Raw genomic sequence first — 20900 nt, forward strand, 5'->3', positions numbered from 1 at the left:
CGTTGAAAATATTTGTCAACAATAAGAAAACAATGCGCATGCGTGAATTTTCAACGCCAATTATGCTAAAGCAAATGCGCGAATTTTCTACTCTAGTTTGGGTAACGCTATGCAGATTAGAAATTTTTAATTTCCTTTATTTTGTTTTATTTTAATTCGAAAGTACTTCAGAATGTTAATGAATCGATCTTTCAGATTCAATGTTTAATTTTAAATGCATCAAACATTAAGAAAATAAATAGAATCGTTTCAAATAATCAGCCGAAAAATCTTAAGCTTAGCTTCATGACTATTGGGGAAAAAAATGAAGCCGTACTCATTTGGCGATGGGAAAAATGAAACGATTTTTTTGGCGGGAAAGTTAGTTTTTAATTAATAATTAAAATTCTAATTAAAAATTCAAAAAAATGGCTATCCTATCTTTTAAGTTAGATCAAACTGCACACGGTGTGCAAATTTGATTAAAATCGGTTAAGTAGTTTAGGAGTCCATCGCGGACAAACAACGTGACACGTAATTTATATATATTAAGATATATTATTTATTTGTGTATTATTTATAAAATATATTATTGGGAAAAACAGCAGACGGATTTACTCAACCTAAACATAAAACTGAAGACTCTATAAGACTACTTTTAAAAAAGACTCAATTTTCATTTCTAAAAAAGAAACAAGAGTCAGCCATTTTTACAAACGATTCCGTTTTTATTTCGAATAACCGCTAGTAGCAACAACAAATAAAGCAGACGATATTTTTCTTGACTTTTTTCGAGTATATTCAATAAAAAATAATTAATCTGAACGAATAAAAACAAGCATGAAATAAATTTTCTACAAAAGCAACAGAAAAAAATGAATGTGTTTCTAAAGAATATTATTTTGAGATTCGACTTCTATAAGAATATTTTCATAATAATAAAGTTAAATATATAACGCCAGATTAACATTCAAAAGGGAATAAATAAATATATTCTTTCGGTTAAGCGTCGGCGAATCATTTTTTTAGACTTAATAATGACTACTACTTTTAAATCTTACAGCACAACAGAAGAAAGTAAACGTATTATAATTTTTCTGCTATATTACTAAGTTGCTTTGATTGCTGATTAAAAATCGGATGTTAAGATAAATAAAAAAAGCTTTAAGATAACCATATCTTAGTCTTTTCTTCACAATTATAGTTTCAGAGCAAAATTTTTATAAAAGATTGTAAGAAATAGGGAGAAAAAATTCTAACACAAAAAAATTTTAATGTAGAAGAAAATTTTTAATTGAAATCTTTCTGGTTAATTAAAATTACTTTATTTAAAAATTCTTCTTTTAAATAAAAAAAATAAATTATTTATTTGATAATTCAATTAACACAAAAACATTTAAAATTCTTTAAAAGCGTGAATTTATATCTCTATGTAATGTTAATTTAAAGGACCATTAAAGTTATAGCATAAATTATTAATTAATTATTACATCTGCTATAAAAAATACGAAAAACTTATCGAACTGGAAAATGGTACTTACATATAGCAAAACTGTTAAAATATTTTTAGTTTGCTTTGAACTGTTTATTATAAAAAAAGGTAAAGAAAATGGCTAAAATCTAAACATAAATTCCACCGTTGATTCAGTAAATAGGCAAAGCTAGTCATGCATAGAAACAGATACACAAGTAAAAAGTTCGATTCTTCTGCAAATGCAGACGAATACAAAAAGCATGATCTGAGTATATTCGTAACGAAAACTGGCAACAAGAATAATCTCTCTTTTTGCAACAGGAAGCACGAATGCTTCAAACGCTTCATCAACGACTCGGCAGATGAGCAGACGAATCTTAAATGAAAGTCATCAGGAAATAATAATACGACCATTAGAAATGAAAGAAAAGAGCAGAAAAACTTGGGAAAACATTTTTGTAATGACTTATCTAGCAGTGATTTAGATTTTTCAACTAATAGCGAAAGTTCGACAGGGAATTTAAATTCTTTTCCAGCCGAGCGTGGACTAGAAGGGGGAAAAAAGGTTCGAAAAAGATGGAGATGAGGGCGAAGGGGTAAAATCTGATCGCATTCGAACTGCCGCTTTGAAGATAAGGGTCCATAAAAGGGAACAGAGAGGGGAAAAGTTTTTTTTTTCTTTCAGTTCCCATTTTTTTTATATGTTTGATGAAATGCTAGTCCACAATCGCAGCCAAGGGAGTTGTATGCTTTCCTACTGATGAACATGATAATAATAAAACAAGTAAAAACTTCAAACAGAACCGAATTGGAATGGCATTTTAGGGAATTTTTCATTGGTGTTTTATGTATAAAATTTTATTCGCTGCCTTTCAAAAGATTTGGATACAAACTCTGTGTATTCTCAGATGTTCTATGTATTTTGCAAATAATGTAGGTTGTATTTTAAAAATAAACATATAGTTCCCATAGCAACACTCAGTCTTGCGAAATTTATTTGAAAGAATGTGTGAAAAGAGTCTAAGTTAGTAAACACAGTTTTGATAGGAGAAATTTGCATTTTAAAAGTCTTTCAAATTCTTGATAGTTTTCAATAATAAACAGCAATAAAGTTTGTAAATTTTTTTTAAAAACAGACTTGGTTATTGATTTGCTTAAATAAAAATTTGCTTTTAAGAAGAAAAAATTTCCCCCCTTAAAAGTTATTTTAATTATTGCAATGAAACAAATTTGATAGATTTCAAGCAACCTATTGTATTTTCTAGATTAGTTCACATATTGTCTTTTTTTATAAAATGCAATTTGAACATATTTATTATATCTGAATGACTTTGAGGAGATAGAAACCATTTATAAATGATCATTATTAGTTGTATTACTCAAGTTCAAAATTTTTGTCAAGTGGAATTTTATGTCTATCAAATTCATTTGGTCAACACAGTTCAGACCGTTGGAACTGGTTTCAAGATTTCAATTCTAGGTCAAATAAATAACCAGAGAAGAACCGTACGTTGTACGCTTAGTGCTCATTAAATTTGATCCTAGGTCAATAAATGAGTAGTCTTTGTAATTTCATCAGGATTAAAATAGCACGATTGGTTTCCAATATCACTCGTGTAGTTTTAAAGCGAGTGGTTCATAAAATACAAAGGTTATGAAGCTTTTGATTGAAAGAATTAAACTTGTCTTACAATTTACAATCTTGTCAAAAACCATAAATGTTTTCATAAAAAATTAAAAATTATCTATTTTTACTAAAATAAGAACAAATTGCACAAAAAATTATTCTTGTATTGGCTATGCAGTGTAGACAATTTCCAGAGGTAAGTTCCCCTTTTAACATAAGGCATTATTTCACATTAGTAAAAAGGCTTCTAAATTTACATTTAATGCAATTCTCATGGAAACATTTCTGACTTCAATATGAAGACCCAAATGTACTTCGAAGAAAAATTGAATATGTGTTTTGAGTGTTCAGATTTTGCTGTGGAGATAAAAACACTCAAGACTTTGGAAGTAGTTCTAACTTTTATCACTCTACTGGCGCTGCTATGGGGATATAGGATTGCATACATACTATAGGCTTAAAATACATAGAATAAAAATTTTTAATTAAAAAAATGCAGACAAATCATTACTGAGATAGCATCCACTAATTCTGGTCACTAATCAAAATAATTGCATTGTCTTTTAAAGAATTATTCGTTGATTTCGACTCGTAAAGCGTTATAAGAATCTAAATAATTTCTGGGTGACAAAAAAGCGGAGGTTAATTTCAAAAACCAGCTAAAATATATATAACGAATTATTTTATCATCTCACAATTTTACAAGATAAATCAAATGCTCTTACAATTTTATTTTTGTTTAATATTTTATTTCATTGCTATATGTGCATAACCAAAAAGTCTCGCTTGGTTCATGAATCGCAAACCGCCGACTCTTGATCCAACTTAAGCAGTTAACTGTAGCTTTCTGTTTTGTTTTTATAGTCATTGCACCTTTAAAGAGCCGTTTCAGCTGTTTAAACAGACGGAAGTCCCTTAAGGCGTATTCTGGCCTGTGTTGGGGGAACATCTATTAATTCAAAGTAATAGTAAGACATTTGAATCATGCCATCCATTCAGCTGCGTTTATTTTCGTACTCAATTATTTCAGTTTACAAAGATAAAAACGCTTACTCCCATGTTAAATAAAGTAACCATATCAGTTGCGGGAACGAATTTGTTGTACATATTTCATTATATTTGAAAATAATTTAAAGAAAGATGACACACATTTTTAATATGTCAAACAACCTGATTTTGAACCTGCCTTTTACAAATATACCCAAATAAAATTTTATCTATGATTATTATACGAATATTGTTCACTTTTTGATGACTATTAGTATGTATTATTTGAGTATTAAAATCTGAGAAATATAAAACCATGTTATCGAAATAATTGTAGTACCCATGAAAACAAAGCAACGCCGATTTTTTAACCCTTTAGCTACATATCTAGGGTTTTACGGAGGGTGGAAAGTAGTTCACTTTTTTATTGTTCCCTGCTATTTTCGTGAGTTAGCGTGTTTTTCACACTTAATATTATAGCGTTGTATATGAGTAATAATGAGTTTGGTTTTAAATTATTTGTACTTATTATCAGCGTTACGCTTAAAATGTCATGAAAGATTTTAAGATGGGAAGACTGAAATATGCAGGCATTTAGAGGCAAAAGAAAATTTCCTTTGAATCCAAACAGTTGCATGTTATTTTTAAATAAATATTTTGAAAACCTTAAACAAACAAAGTCATTCAGTAGTTCCTGACTGAATACTCAGAGACATTTTGTGTTTAGCTGAAAGCAAAGAAAGCTCCGAGGAAAATTTTAAACCCTATTTTGCTTGAGCAATTAATTTTTCAATTAAAAATGCAATAAAACCGGAAATGAGATGGTTCCAATCAAATATTTTGTACCGTTCAACTCTGAATCTATTTCAGTTTCTCTAGAATTCCTACCATCAAAGACTTTTTAAAACATTCTCCAATACGAAACAATAGTTAATGCTCAATAATTCAGTTCCTAATTTCATTTACCGTGACAGAAAGCAACACTTTAAACTAGGGACCAGACACTGCATGGAAGTCCCTCTTGTAATTTGCATAAAATCCCTTTCCTATTTCGATTCCAAAGCGGAATAATTAGGCCGTGGGTGTGTGGACTGTTATTACCCTTATCTTGTGAACCGTACGGTGATGTTATCTTACTCAGAAGTGAGAGAAAGGGGTCTTAAACATGGGAGCACGTCATTGCTCAGATAACAAAAGAGAATTAGCAGCTGGACGAGCAGCCATTGCAAGAGTGTCGACGGTGTGAAATATCAAAACTTTTCTCGTAGGTTTTCAGAATTCCTTTTTTTAAATATGTAAAAGATATACATTTTTAAATATTTTTTTTTAAAAATGTGATGAAATCGTGAAATGTGGATCCAAACGATGCCATAAGGATTTTAAGTTGTGAACTTTCTTACAAAGGTTGATGTTTCGAGCATTCGTTTTTTTCGAAATGTCATTTAACATAAATAATTTGTATCTTTGAAAGCCTTCTTAACATGTTCCCTGCCACGATTGATGCCTATGATTCAGATCACTATCTAATAAGATAGAGGTCTCATTATTTATTTGTTCTCTTTTAATTGCAATAGAGAAGAAAATCTCTAATTAGATAGTCTGTATGAATCATAAGCGATTCAGATGCCGTGCAATGTGTAAAAGCAAGGATATGTAAACTAAACATAGGTTTGATCTACTCTCATCAAATTCTACATTGACTGAGAACTTTTGCTGTTAAGTGAATGTGAGTGACACAGCAGTCAATGTGTTAAATAAAGAAATGAAGCAAAATTTGAAAGTATTTAATAGCCGAATTATTTAAATTTTTACATTGGTAAATAGTTTACCAATATGCATGCATGATTTTGGAGAGTGAAATGAATGAATGTTTATTTGGTAAATAATAATGGCATGATGAATTTATGATTATGGAATGAAGACTTATGTACTTTTAAGGACAATTTATAAATGAAAGAGGAATTTGTTTATTTCTGGTAATTCAAAAAAATGCCCATTAAAATATTTTTCAGATTTTTTGAAGAGAATTATTATGAGATATTTAATAAATTTTTCTAAATATAATGCTTTAAAACCAAATAGCTTATATGCACCTTATTGAAAACAAAATCATAAGCTAAACAACAGCTTAGATTGAATATATCAACAATATGCTTAACTGCTACACAAATTTAAGCATTTTTTTTTTCAAAAGTCCTGCAATCGTAAAAACTTTTGAAACTGATTTTGGATAATGAAAGTTGTTGTAAAATAATAATTGCGTTAGTTGCTAAATAACAATCGAGCATAATTATGAAAACGCAACCATCAGAGTAAATTGTAACTTAAAGTGGTTTGATAAGAGTTTCTAAAAAAATTGTACGCTTCTGATCAACAGATTGTTTATAATATAATTATTAAATTTTTGTAGGGGAAAAAACAAACAAACTAGTACTAGTAGTTTTCTACAACGTTTTACAAAAATTGCTCTTTTGTATACATTTATTTCAAAACCAATTTAGAATTTGTATATTTTGGTCAATGACTGCAAAATCTCAACACTGACACTATATTTCGAAAGAGGAATTTAAAATCGTCTTCAAATTTCCAAGAAATAGTGCTTGAATTTATCATTTACAGCACAAAAGATTATCATTATTATTGATCACTGCTATCATAAATTAATTAATAAAGTTTTATTAATTACTTATTAAAAAATTCCACTCTATTCTTTTGATATTTAAAATAATAAAATATGCTGGGCTTATAGATTTTAAAAGTGCGCAAATACATAACACAATCCTTTAAAAGGATAAGAAACAAAGAAGAAGAGATAACCTCAATCCATTGTTAATTATTTAATGAAAGAATAAATTTAAGGTAACCTCCAAAGAAATTCGGTATTTTTTCTTTTATTTTCTCAAACTCTAATATACTTTATCTGCAATCAATCACTAAAATTAATAACCTATTGTTCCAATTTTCACTTCATAAGTAATTTTTAATTTCATTCGCTCTCTTGTTTAAGCAAATTTATAATTCTCATTAATTTAAGACATTTATAAAATATCTGTGCTCTTCACGGGAAAAAAAAGTGGAACATAGGAAAGAAATCTTGTATATTAAACCATCGGCTTACATTTTAGATTATTTCTCGAAAAATTTCAGCTTAAATTAAAATCGAGTAATTTGAATCCATGTTTCACTTCAAAAATGTATACAAACACATAATAATAGTTTTATAAATACGAAAAATCGATTATAACACAGCATTACTTTCTGTTTTTTAAATTTATAGAACATAGAGTTAGTTCAATTTTCATTAAGTATTATTTGATTATAATGTAACATATTTAACATTACAAAATAAAATTATATTTTGTTTCATCTTAATAACGTGATGTCTATTCTGTATTTATAGGTAATGGAAGTTGACAGCGCATAGCCAGTGAATGATGTATTTTTACATTACTCAGGTTTAGATCAAATGAGCCATGTAAGTTAATAACTTTCATTTTTATAACAGAGTTTTTATATAAAATATGGATTACTTTTGTGTTTAAATTGAGTTCAAACATATAATTCACTTCGAAATGTATAAAAGATTATTTTATTCGGCGTAGTTATACACAGCATAGATTTCCTCTACTAACAATTTAAATAGAAAGTTTTTTTTTTTTTGAGAAAATTCTCCAATATCTGTACAATAACACTTAACTGATAAAAGACGATTGGGATATATATGTATGTAAAAAATTACACATAAAATAAGTCTTCATGAGTTTGTACTTACTTTGTTTTTTAAGTAGTATGAGCATACTATCTTGACCAAAAGCATTCCATACTGAGCAATTATACTGGCCGAAGTCGTCTTCGTCGGCATTGTGGATAATCAGAATATTTTTTACGCCTCCTGCTATTGCTTCTTCGACAATTTCATATCCATCATTATTGTCAATATCAACGTGCTGGAAGTAAAAAGCAAAAATAATCAGAATACAATAAAAATCAAATATTGTAAACAACAAAAAATATATATCATTTTTTCAATTACAATATTCATTTTTTAATCATCGTGTTACAATTAGATAAAAACACAATTTAATTTTAAATTCAGAACTTTGGAGGAGGAATTGGAAAAAGCTCTTTGACCTTTAAAATTATTGAGAGATGTGATTTATGATCTTTTTCGACTGCTCTTGTTGTTATCTATTCTTTTTATCATATAGGTGTTTGCAATGAGGGATGTATATAAAACTATCCACAGAGTAATTAGCGTTACAATAGATTAGATCTGGGTGGATGCAGCATTTGTACCGTTTTTAAAGTAAAAGTTAAGTAGTAGAAAATGTTTCTAAAAAAGTTGACTTTGACGTTTTCATTTAAAAAAATGAACTAATAAATTCTTCATCAAAGAAAAAATAAATTTACAATAATTAATTATACAAATATATAATATATTAATATATTAATTATACAAATATATAACTGAAACCGAAGTATATGTGTGAAACTTTTGATATATTAAATATAGCTTTTATTCTGAAGCATGTAATTAAGCAATATACAATAAAGTACTTGTTATAGAAAATGCACGCGGTATTTCTTAGTCTTTCACTTAGAGATAATTTTTTTTAAATTGAAACAATCTTTTTATTTGTGTAACAGTAAAAATCAATTAATCTTAGTTTTTATACGCTGCTTACATATGAATGAAATATTAAAGCAATGTTAATTAAGCATATTCTGTAAACTAAACAAAATTTTATATTGGCCTCAGAGTTTTAATTTTTCAAAAATTTATCAACAATATTCGTAAAACTTAATTAAACAGATGCAAAACCTTTCACCTATTATCCATGTTGTTGATCACAATACGAGTGTTTCAACAAGACTGATATGACTGGTATCTATACAGGACCATCATTATACCGTTATATAATGCACCCGGGTTTGAGTTCGAATATGCGTAGAGTAAATATCGTATGTGGACCCAGAGATGCTGATCATATTCAAACAGGACTACATGCACTTTAAAGTCATATGTGTGACCAAAGTCCATTCATCTTAAGCACACAGAATCACACTCTGAGGATTTGCTGGAGAGTAGATGACCACTTTGAGATGGACAGATAATTGTTGGGTTAGGAATATACGACCCTATTGGAGATGCATTATATTAGATAAGAAAGAGGAACGGGGAGGGCTAAAAATTGTAAGAATCCACTGTGAGTGCGAATATATTTCGTAGATAATTTGTGTGTTTAACTTTTGAAATTTTACTTTCTTCTTTATAAAGTATATATTTAAAGAATACATCGCAATGTCAACAACTTCGAGTTGAAATTAATGAATTTAAAAAAAAACATTTTAAATCTCCTTGCGTAAAAAAAAAAAAAAAAAAAGTAATTGCATTTATTATTCCATGAATATGTGAATATAATAATTGAAACACGCAAAGAACTAGATGAAATCTGGCTTTTACACCATAATTGTTTATATGTACAAAATTTTAAACCGAATTTGCAACGGGAAAAAACGTATTTTTTAAAAGAAGTATTTGATTTTACTCAGCGTATAATGGAAGCTCCACAGAAAAGGACATTAACAGACACTATACATTATTTAATTTCAACGATTATGTTATTTACATTTATTGAATTGTGTAATAAATTTCATTAACAATTCTGCCTTTTTTTTTATCCTGGCGATTCGTATAATTATTTGAAATTTTGATGCAGAATAATTCCCATAAACTGGGTTCAGTTTGATTTGATTATATTAACGCTACCTTTTAAAGCAGCATTTGGGCTATTGGGGGATGTACTAGATAAATTTGATCCACTAAAGACAATACCCGTTCTAAAAAATTTTAATGCCATATCAGTAGAAAAATATTTGACACCCAACGTCAGACCACTAACTCCATATACATGGCAGTTTTTTAACGGAATCGTGTTTCCAACAGGAATCTCTATGGCTTCGGAGCCAAAACTTTACCCCTAAGTCTACGCGATCCAAAATTTAAAGTTAGAATTCTGACAGATTTATAGCATTAAACATTATACATTGTTATTATATCTGATACTGAAGATATTTATATTGTCATAGTCCTTGAATTTTTCATAATGAAATTATAATGTTTGTAATTAGAGTAAAATACGGCAACATATGATTTTTAAATTTCATTATTATTAATCGAACTAAACGAAGCATTATCTTGCTTTCCGACTGAGCTATTGTATGTTTAATAATGATACAATAATCTTGTAACTATAGAAAAAAAAATTTGACACACATTATTAGACGCACTGATTTTAAATAATACAGCCAAGATGTCGTGCTCAGTACACATGAGAATCCCTTCTAGAATTTCTTCGCGAACAAAGCATAAAGCACAAAACAAAATTCTTCTCTTTCTGTCTCCCCCCACCCCATCTTTATTTTAATCGCATAAATTCACAACAAAACGTGAACAAAAGGTTAATTAAAATCTTATTTCGGAGAGCACACATACAGAGCGGGGCTGGTTCCGTGAAGGCAGGCAAGCAGCGTTCGTGTGGCGCGATCCTTGGGAAATTTAAGACATAGGAGAATTACTAAGACATCCCCAGTGTTAAAATGAAGCCAAAACAAAAACGGCTCACACGCTAGGCGTTCAGAGCTTTCACACCAGGTGCAAGATTTCTCACTGCAGCCCCCCCCCCTCCCCGCCGAGGCTCAAATGAAAATGAGAATGAATGCAAAATAGGCAGCACGAGAACTCGCAAGATAGGTAGTACTTCGAGAACACAAAGAGAATTTAAGTGCTAATTTGATAGATTTCCTGTGGGGAGACTAAATGAGGTTTCTATGAGGAGTGGGGTACCAAAAATCACTCCTCTAGATTTTCTACTCGATTTAATCCAGATTTCATGAATTACAACTGAGTGGTATGGAGAAGAAGATGAACTGGTGTGGATTGGGTGCTTTAATGTTTTAAGGAAAGGGAAGGAAGGGGGGGGGCTAGGATATCGTTTTTATTAAATGAATAGCTCTTCTTCTAAGAACTAATACAGATATTTTACTTTTAAACTAGGTATGCTTTTCAAATGAATTGTGAGCAGTTATTATTACAAATAAATTACATTGTAGGATCAGAAAAAAATATTATGAAAAAATTCTCAGAAATTTATATAAGCTAATAATTATATAAAAGTTCTGATGCTTTTCGATTTAAAACGAATTATCGTATCAGCATTCTTTTAGATCTTTTAATTGCTTTCCCTTATAAAATTCGATTAATTTTTTTAATATATGATATTTGAGAAGAATAGAAATGAATATTTCAGCTACATTGTAACTTTCGAAAACGGCATGTAACTAATCTTGAGAAAATTTACTTTTATCCTCCAACAATTAAAAAAATATATTTAAAAGTTTAAAAAAAGAAGTGTAGACAGAATATTTTATAAAAATGGTAATTTTAATTTTTCCTCGATAGAAAATAATTTAGCAATTTAGGATTTCATTAGTGGGAAAAAAGACAGCATAAAAAGAAAACGAGTCGCGATTAATTAAGAAGTAATAATGTCAATCAATCATATCATTTACTACGAAATATCGAAACTTAGCACTTAATCTATTTTCTTTGTTACAATAAAGCACCATTATTTATATTATACATGCTACTATATTTATTAGATTATTTCCTTTTAGCAAATATAATCTCTTTACATAATATTATTTAACCCTTTAAAGGGCCATTTTTTTCTAGTCATATTATGTTAAAATATTTTGAGGCTTGAAATTAGAATAAGAAAAGGGATTCATTTAGCTTATTAGATAAATTTAATTTGATTCATAAATTAATTTGGTTAATTAATAATTAAGTAACAAATCAAGACACATCATTTTGTCTGAGATAAAGAAATGAAGCGTCTAAGTTTCTGACTTACTAAAAAAGTTTGTCAGAACTTATGCCAATCTACATAATTTCATACAAAGATTGAAAAATTTGGTGGGAAGTATACTTCCCACGGCCCTAGAAAGGGATAATTACTGTAAAGATTATACCTGATTAACTGTTTTTTCATAACACGAATCTTCTTAACCATATAATTAAATTTTTTAAAACTCCAGTTGAGAAATTTGAATTGTAATATCAATATAATTTATAATGTTATTATTTAATTCGTAAATCGGAGCTACGAATTTTCGCAGTAAATGTAGAATTATAAACGATTATACAGAAAGAAAAAGATGAAAATTTCTTATCTATGAAGCATCCATGAACACGCATACAAATAAACTTAAATTTTTATATATGTATTTAAACTAAAAAACTTTGAGACGGTTGTACATTTTTCTTTAGCACAGATGTTTAATAAGCAACATTGCAGGAGTTTTGAATGTGGTATAAAAAAATATTGTATGTTGAGTATTGTAATATAGAATTTTCTGAACTGATTTTCTTAGTTAAATTCTTTACTAGATATTAAAAAAAATAATATGATTCAACTCAATTTTATATGCAAAATTACCTGTGAATTCCTAGACCATAGTATCCTTGTCGGTGCAGGCACAGATGCTATGACACATTGCAGTTTCACAACTTCACCCTCCATTCCATATTGAACTGGGTCACTTCGAACTCTAGGTGGTCCTATAAAAAGAATTGAAAAATGTCAGTTATTCGCCCGATCATTCAGTCCGAAAGTGTTTGCATATAATGTCAATAGATGGCAGCAGAATCGAATGAATGGCTCCCAACAGAATCATTCCATTGATGTCATTCAACTCTATATTGTTTTTAAATTTTAATTAACAATTCTGCAATGAAACCAGTTCTTTGGGAACAAGTATATAATTTATGATGTATTATTTATGGATTTGAGATGAGATTTAATTGACTTGAGATGTATTCTTGAAAGAGGTGAAGGCAAGTTGAAATATTTTCTAAATATATAAGTATTGTTTACTTAATAATATCTAGCATTGTTTTAACAATTTTTTTTTAAAAATTACAGCAATCATTTTGAAATTAATTCTAAGAACTGAAACAATTAGCATTTAATAATACGTTGGAATTTTACTATCTTTTCTTTTAAAAAAAGTTATTGTTTTTATATATGAATATTCATTAATCTTAGAAGACAACTAGATTAAAATGTTCTTAAATTTAATAAACAAAAATTGATAAGGGCTTAGACTTGTATAATTTTAGAAGATTGCGTCAAATAGCAATTTTAAATTGAATTTCTTTTCATTTATAATGAATTAATGAATTCATTTCCCAGATGAGGGTTTCTAAAGTAACATTTTAATTGAAAATGGAATGGAAGAAATAATTTTTTTCCGTGCATAAAGACAAATGTTAATAGATATCAAATAACACCATAATCAACAGAATTTTAACTCCAAATTTAGGGATAATTCATTATTTGTCTTTCTTTAAACCTTGTTTTGTGTTAAATATTTTTCAGCACAATTTACAAATTAAACCAAACTCAAAGAACTTGCTCAAATTACTTCGTAAACTCAAAGAAAACTTGCCCTCTGAACCACTCTTCTTACAATCCACATCATTCTTGGAGTGATTGTGAGTGCAAACAAATCTGAAGAACCATTCATTCTTGTGGACACATTTCAAACATGTCTGAAACAATTCCGGAGATGCGTTTCGTGGCAGCTGCCTATTCTTAACCAGGGTCATAAAATACACCCTAGCTTGGATTTAAAACACTGTCCAGGGGGGAGGACGTTTATGGTAGCGATGATGTATAACCTGGTTACGTGTATTTACATACAATACGTACTAGAAATAAATGTTCCGTGCCGCATTACTTTCATGGACATGGTGACTTCTGTTTTCTTTCAACCGAACACTGGGTAAAAATTGAAACTTATAACCAGTCACTGGTGCGTTAGTGCCTAAATTGCATTTGAGGGTGAAATAACCACTGCAGAGAAAAGGCAAGGAAATAGTTGAATTTGTTGTAAAGAAACTAACAGTTGAGTTTGTCGTTAGTGAATCGAATCGATTGAATAAATGGTAAAAAATTGTACTAAGAATTTATATTTTTTTATAGAATTTCAGGTCAAGCCTTTCAACAATCAGTGAAAAAATTATGATTTTTAAAAGCTTTATTATATTTATTTATTTATAATTTTAGTAAAGCGTTTTAGATTATTTAATGAGGATTTTATAGTTTGCGATGGAATTTTACATACCAACATATTCTCTATATCTCCCCGGTTTTTAAAATTTAATTTGTTGATATTTTGACTAATAAATTTAGAAACATTTTAAATAATTCGAGGGTTATTAAAATTTTTAATTGCTAAAAAGTTTAAATTGGTCTTTGTTGCGATTTTTTTTTTACAAATTTAATTCTTTCAGGTTCTATTATCATTAAAAAATGAATTAAGTGCCCAATTATACCTTGCTGAGAGTATTCGATTGTTAAATTTCTTAAAGGACAACATAAATGTATATATATATTTTTTTTAACAAAAAGTACTTTTATATGTATTTTAAGTCTAAATTATTTATGCAATTCAATGCTCCCCCTCCCATAACGGCACTAAAGAAATGCTAAAAGTTAATTACTATCAGATAATTCATGTATACAATGAAATTTATCTATTTCTCTTCTGTTTGACATAACTCGTAGAAACTTATAAGATTCGCAGAGATATGAAGTATATACATGTCTCCAAGACATAGAGATAAAATGGATACTGTCTTTGAAATTGTTGAGCTAAAAATTTAATCTATGCACGAGCATATAATTTAATTCTATTGTTTCAAAATTATATTATTAATTATTCGTATCAGTTATTAAAATATGCTATTAATTTAAAATTATACATATAAATTCAATATTTTAAAAAGAAAATTAAAAAAAATCATCACTATATCAAAAAGAAATATATTACATTAAAAAAATCAAATGCAAATGTAACAAAATTATTCAGAACAGCTCTAGATTTATTACTGAAAATCAAAACTTCTATGCTAGCAAAACAAATGAATCTCACTTTCTGTTTCAATAACCAATTTCGATATACTTCAATAACACACAGTTAACACACCAGCCATTTCTATGAGTTAGGCATTCATATCAAAGAGAATACTAAAGATAAAGATATTTCTAATTTCTGCCTGAGTGAGAAAATTTATCCAGACACTTATTTCAGATCCATTTTAGAAAGAATAAATGAAAAATAAGTGAAATATATTTTTAAGCACGAAGATATCATGCATATAAACATTTGATTTGTACAAAAAAATATATACCGATTCATAACGCTTCATATTTCTTAAAGCCAAAATATCTTTGATGTAATGAAATACATTGAGATTCAGAAAAATATAGAATTACGCAGTTTTATTCTGTATAGCAGGACGTAAACAAACGTCAAAATATCCAAAAGAATTCCTGCAAGTTGTTTTGAAAAGTAGATTTTTGTATATTTTCTAAAGTATAGTCAAATAAAATTGCTTGCTATTCGATATCGATCTGAAATCAATTTTAACAAACATTGTTTAGTTGTGAATTCGAGAAAAAATTCCATAATAATTATATTACTAAAATATATTGACCGTTAAAAAGCATAAAATAATCATTAAAATAATTATTTTCTGTCTTTTATTACTTTCATAAAAGCGTGTTTTTTATTTGTACTATTAATTCCTCCTCTCCCGAAAGATTAACAGATCAAAGCGAAAATAGCAACAAAACAAAACTATGAATTTGAATATAGAAGAAAATTCATCACCATTTATTGAAATTCCAATTTGCTTAGAGCTTTCTATCAGCTCAATGATATGTTTGATTTTTTGCTTTTATCAGCAGAATTTTTATAAAACATGTTTTCCTATTTTGCCACTAAAAGAAACCTTTTTATTTAAATTTATTTGCCTCTGCGTTTCAAATCGGATTGCTTTAATGATTCGCTTAAAATTTATCAGTTGAACTCTTATTCTGAATTCCCATTAAATTTTTTATTCTTTGAGACTCTTTTGAAAAGACTTAAATAATTCAAAGACTATTTTAAAAACATTAGCCTTAAACACGACAGCCTTTTTTTTTGTAGTGATTCCGTATGTATTTTAGACACCAATGCAATGACTCACCTTTGATGAAAACAAGGACATCAGTTGAAATCTCTGGAAATCCCACTACTGTAGCACGGCATGTGTATCTACCTGCTCTGTCCAGTGTGAGCTGTGGGATGACCAATTTGGACTGTGTGCTGAGAACAGCGTCGGATCCTTCGAACGTCCAAACTGTGTCGGGTTTCGGGTTGCCATCGACATCGCAGCTCAGAGTCACCTCTGATCCGATGTCGGCCGCGACATTTTCGATTGTCGATCGGAACACGGGACCATCTGGCAATAAAGGAAGGGTAAATTAGGATACATTAAAATCATACAATCATGAAGTTGACATTATGACGTTACAATAAATTTCATCACTTGTAAGCAATGATGCAATGGGATCAGCTGGCAATAGACGCAGTGATGACAATGACTATCTATTGTCAGTCATTTCCAAATAACGGAATGATATAATAATAATAATACAGCACTTATTGCTCACAATAAAATAGATGCATAGCAAGGGTAAGCGCTACTCGAAGCATAATAATATCTTGTATCCCCTCGCCAAATCCGGCTTAACAACTGTTTTATTTTCTTTACTATCTAATAAGATGACACCTTCTATTTTGGGAATATTTCCTTATTTTTATTCAAAAGAAATCTATTGAATGATTACTTCAAATACATAGATAAGTCAATTTTAATATTGACTTATAACTGTTATGAATGCTTTATTTTTTATTTTACAACAATAAAAATTCGATAAATCGATGCCCGTATGGCATACGGGCAAAACAGTTAAGCGGTTAAAAAATATAATTTGATTCAAATAATTTAGCAATTAGATACAGTTTTATTCTTAAATTTCAATCTATACTAATTATAAAACCTAGTTGTGAAATAATATAACAAAATTAAACACATTTGTTCTTTGAAATTTTGCATCGTTGAATATTTCATCATTAAAATTCATTCGACCTATTTTTCTTTTTTAAAAAAGAAATGTTTTATCTTTGCAGAAGCCCGATGAAGAAATAAAAATCTTAATAAAAGAACACCGAAAAAACAGGGACAGCTTCTAAGAATCGGAAAAAAAAGAAGAATTCAAAGCTACTGGGGAGATAAAGGCAATCCATATACAACGAACAAAATCATTAGTTGAAAACATCATTACTTGTACTAACGATATCCACTTAATGGTTCACTTGCCTCATTGGAAACCATTAAGAAAAGAATTAATCAACGAATAAAAACAACAAGCATAATCTCTTGTGCAAAACTAGAAATCCGATACACCAAGCAAAACAGATGTAAGAAGTATCCTTACAGAGGACATTGAGAGTGTGTGTTGACTTTGTAGTTCCCACAGCATTGCTCACTTCGCAGCTGATGGTGTCCTTGTTGTATTCACGTGTGACTCGGGATATTGTGTAGGTTGTGCTGTGGTCCCCCGCTATCACTTCGTCGTTCCTGTTGGCAGAAAAAAAAAAGGATTGAAACATTTGATGATAAAGAAGCTGGTGTTGTTGATGATATGATGTAAAGTAAGCGGCGACACAGCGGCTAAGACAGACTAGTTTTTGTTTGAATCTTTAATGAGGTACTTGATGACATTTATATTAAGATTCATTTAGTGCCTTGGTTTAGAGGTTAGGACAACTACTTGTTAGGATGATGAATTGAGGATGGTAAAAAAATATTCACAGGAGCTTTAAAAATAACATCCAGTGAACAGCAGAATAGTTTAATAAAAAATTATGAACATACATCTCATAGTGCGTCATAAAGTAGAATTTTTCTATTTTTTAAAATTTAATTTAAAGTTTATTATTAAATATATTTTAGAATCCGTCACCAGGTAGCGCCATGAGTATCAAATCAAAATTTAATTAAATAATCCAATTAATTGAAAATTAAGAGATGGGATTATTAAAATAATTTATTTCCATCATGATTAAAAATATTAAAATAATGTATTGCCACAAATTTTAGTTCAAAGGAAGTCGAGGAACAAGATTACAACATTTCGTCTTTATAAACATGAAATAAGTCGAATTAAATAAAAATATATACAAAAATATGGGCCTTTCTCGCTGATTTTAGAGAAAGTTTTGACAGATCACAAATGTTGGTGCACCATCTTATTTAATATAATTGGCATTCTAATATGCGATAGTTCACAAAACACAGCAATCTTAGATTTATACACAATCTTCGGAATGACAGTTGTTGACCTTGGTACAACTGGTGAATATTTTGGCAGCTGCTGTATAATCACTAAAATACTCAAATGTATGAAAACAGTTCTTACAGTTTAGTTAAATAATTTTTTAAAGTAAATACATAAATTAAAAAAAATTAAGTAAATTCTTATTTTAAAATTTAATTATTAGTATTCATTTAAACAACAGTTTGAGAACAAGATAAAAATTATTTTTACAGACGTAGAAATAAATCGTTTAAATAATATTACGCATTTCATAGCCTTACTTAAAATATTATTTTCACAAAGCATTTTTAAGTTATTTATTTAAAATTAATTATGTTGGACATTCGACAAAAGCAAGAGACTTTTTTTCCTGTTTTCTCAGAAATTCTGAATTTTAAAAAATCATATCTAGAACAACTATATTATAATTTATTTATAGATGTATTCAATTATTTCGACATATAATAATAAATATATTTATTTTAAGAATATTCAAGTTAACGTGTACCTAATAATTTATTTCGAATGTTAAACTAAAATATTTATATTTTGTTTTACTAACAACAAATTGTATTAGTTTCAAGCATAATTTTGCCTTTTTTAAAAATCTTTTATTAAAAGTGTTGCTTTTATGTTTTTCCCCGATTGAAATAAATTTACTGTAGAAAAATATTAAATAGTAATTATAGTCGACTGAAATCGTTTTTCATTTTTCACTTTTAAACAAATACTCTTTTTCTTTGCAGACGATATTTTAATCTTTTTTCTGAGCTGTTGCCAGATAAAAAAGTAAGTATATTATAAAAGCATTAAAAAAATGGATTTTTTTTATTTATATGTTTTGTTTCATATTTATAAACCACAACGACATTGATAAACTATTCCTAAATAAATTTAATATGAACTCCAAATTAAGCATTTTTAAGATTAGAATAAATAGTAATATTTTACTTTTTAAAAACATTTTAGAAATTTAAACTGAATTAAAATATTTTATTCCTTCACGTTTAGAACATCTAGAAATACACTCCTTGTTAAATTTGTTACATTTACGACTAAAATATCAATGCCAAGTAGACTAATTTTTTCGCCTTTTTGTGACTAACAGAATCAAAACATCAAATAAATCCTCAGCAATGCAGTTGAATAACCATTTCCCTATTTTCTTTCGTTAACTTAATCGCGACAAATTTCATCATCCACTTTTTCCTTTTTAAAAATTTCAGGAATTTTAAATTGCGAAAAAGAATCCTAAATATCATAAACAATGCTTTGTAGTACTTTCGAATACATTTTTCAATATGCTGCTCGTTTGACAAATGATTTGTTTCAACTAATGTACAATTTAATGAAACGCTTTTAAAAATCTGATTTGTGATAGTTGAAAAGGCTTTATTTTATTGTAAATTAAACACTGCTTTCTTTCATAAATGTAGTAGTCATTGAAAACCCTCTATTGTCGGTTTTATTTTTAGTTATTTCTAAACACACACGTGCATCACTTCATCTTATTCCTTCTTAATCTTATTCCTTCATTTTTCTAAACATATCTATTGATGTGTATGCCTCTTCTGATCTTTTCACCCTCTGGCTGGAAGCAATGTAAAGAGCATTTGTATCAAGAATAAATGGTGTAAGTTAACATCTTAATGCTTCAATAAAAAGTAATTTCTAATTCTTAAGAGTCGAGTCTTTCTGCGCTATTTCGAATTTGTACAAATTAATTAAAATAATTCCGTTTTTCAATACTCTTTATATTAAATAACGGCACATTAAAAACAATTAAAACGAATGAGATAAATGCGCCAAATTTCAGTTGACTTGTGTCATAATTAAACGAAAGTTATTATTCGAAGAGATATTGAAAAATAATTTTTTTAAAACTAAAAGGCAAGCAAACATCTGACAAACAAATATCGCAATTTCATTTCAAGTCATGACTATAATTAACAGAAAAAATGATTTCGAAAGGCATAATATTTTATTTTAAATCGCGTTTTCAAAATTAAAAGCAGCAATAACGTGGACTGATTTTATAGATTCTAGTGAGGCTTTTTTCAGATAAAATGCTATTAAATTTTATAAACAATTAATAAACATCCTATAAAAATAACTATGGTTATAAAGAAGAATTCATCAGTTGAAAAAAATGTTCCTTTATTCAAATTTTTCGTGTTTGTTTAAAGAAACAAAGAAAATTCAAGAATATTATATTAAAGAAACATTTTTTTTAATGTTAGAAAAAATATTAAAAATATTTTTGCTATTAAAATAGGTTTTTATGCAAATATTTTGTTGCATTTCGAAACCTTTTTTTTAATATACAATAACTTTTATAAAAAAGAAACCTCTTTTTCATTTATCTCATTAACAAGACAGTTTTTTTAATTGTAGTAAACCTCTTTTTTTTTCCTTTTCGGTTTTCTAAAATAAAAATGCCCAACTTTTAGCACGAATGATTGCCAGAGAGCTTACTTATAAATCGAAAAATATCGATTGGTATTTTTTTTTATTGAACTGTTTATCTGAAAACATTATTTTAAAATACAAACAAAAG

General features: G+C 28.3%; 1 protein-coding gene across 1 annotated transcript in view; it reads right to left on the reverse strand.

The window, feature by feature from the left end:
- LOC129968738 (irregular chiasm C-roughest protein-like) overlaps positions 1–20900 on the reverse strand; it is a gene marked incomplete in the record, with an annotated part of 581302 nt that overhangs the window by 26504 nt on the left and 533898 nt on the right. Inside the window, 4 exon segments of the mRNA XM_056082936.1 lie at positions 7840–8014; positions 12569–12690; positions 16168–16422; positions 17462–17604. Of these exon segments, the coding sequence (XP_055938911.1) occupies positions 7840–8014; positions 12569–12690; positions 16168–16422; positions 17462–17604 (695 nt within the window).

Source organism: Argiope bruennichi, chromosome 5 (genome assembly GCF_947563725.1).
Source record: "Argiope bruennichi chromosome 5, qqArgBrue1.1, whole genome shotgun sequence".
In the NCBI taxonomy this organism is placed as follows: Eukaryota; Metazoa; Arthropoda; class Arachnida; order Araneae; family Araneidae; genus Argiope; species Argiope bruennichi.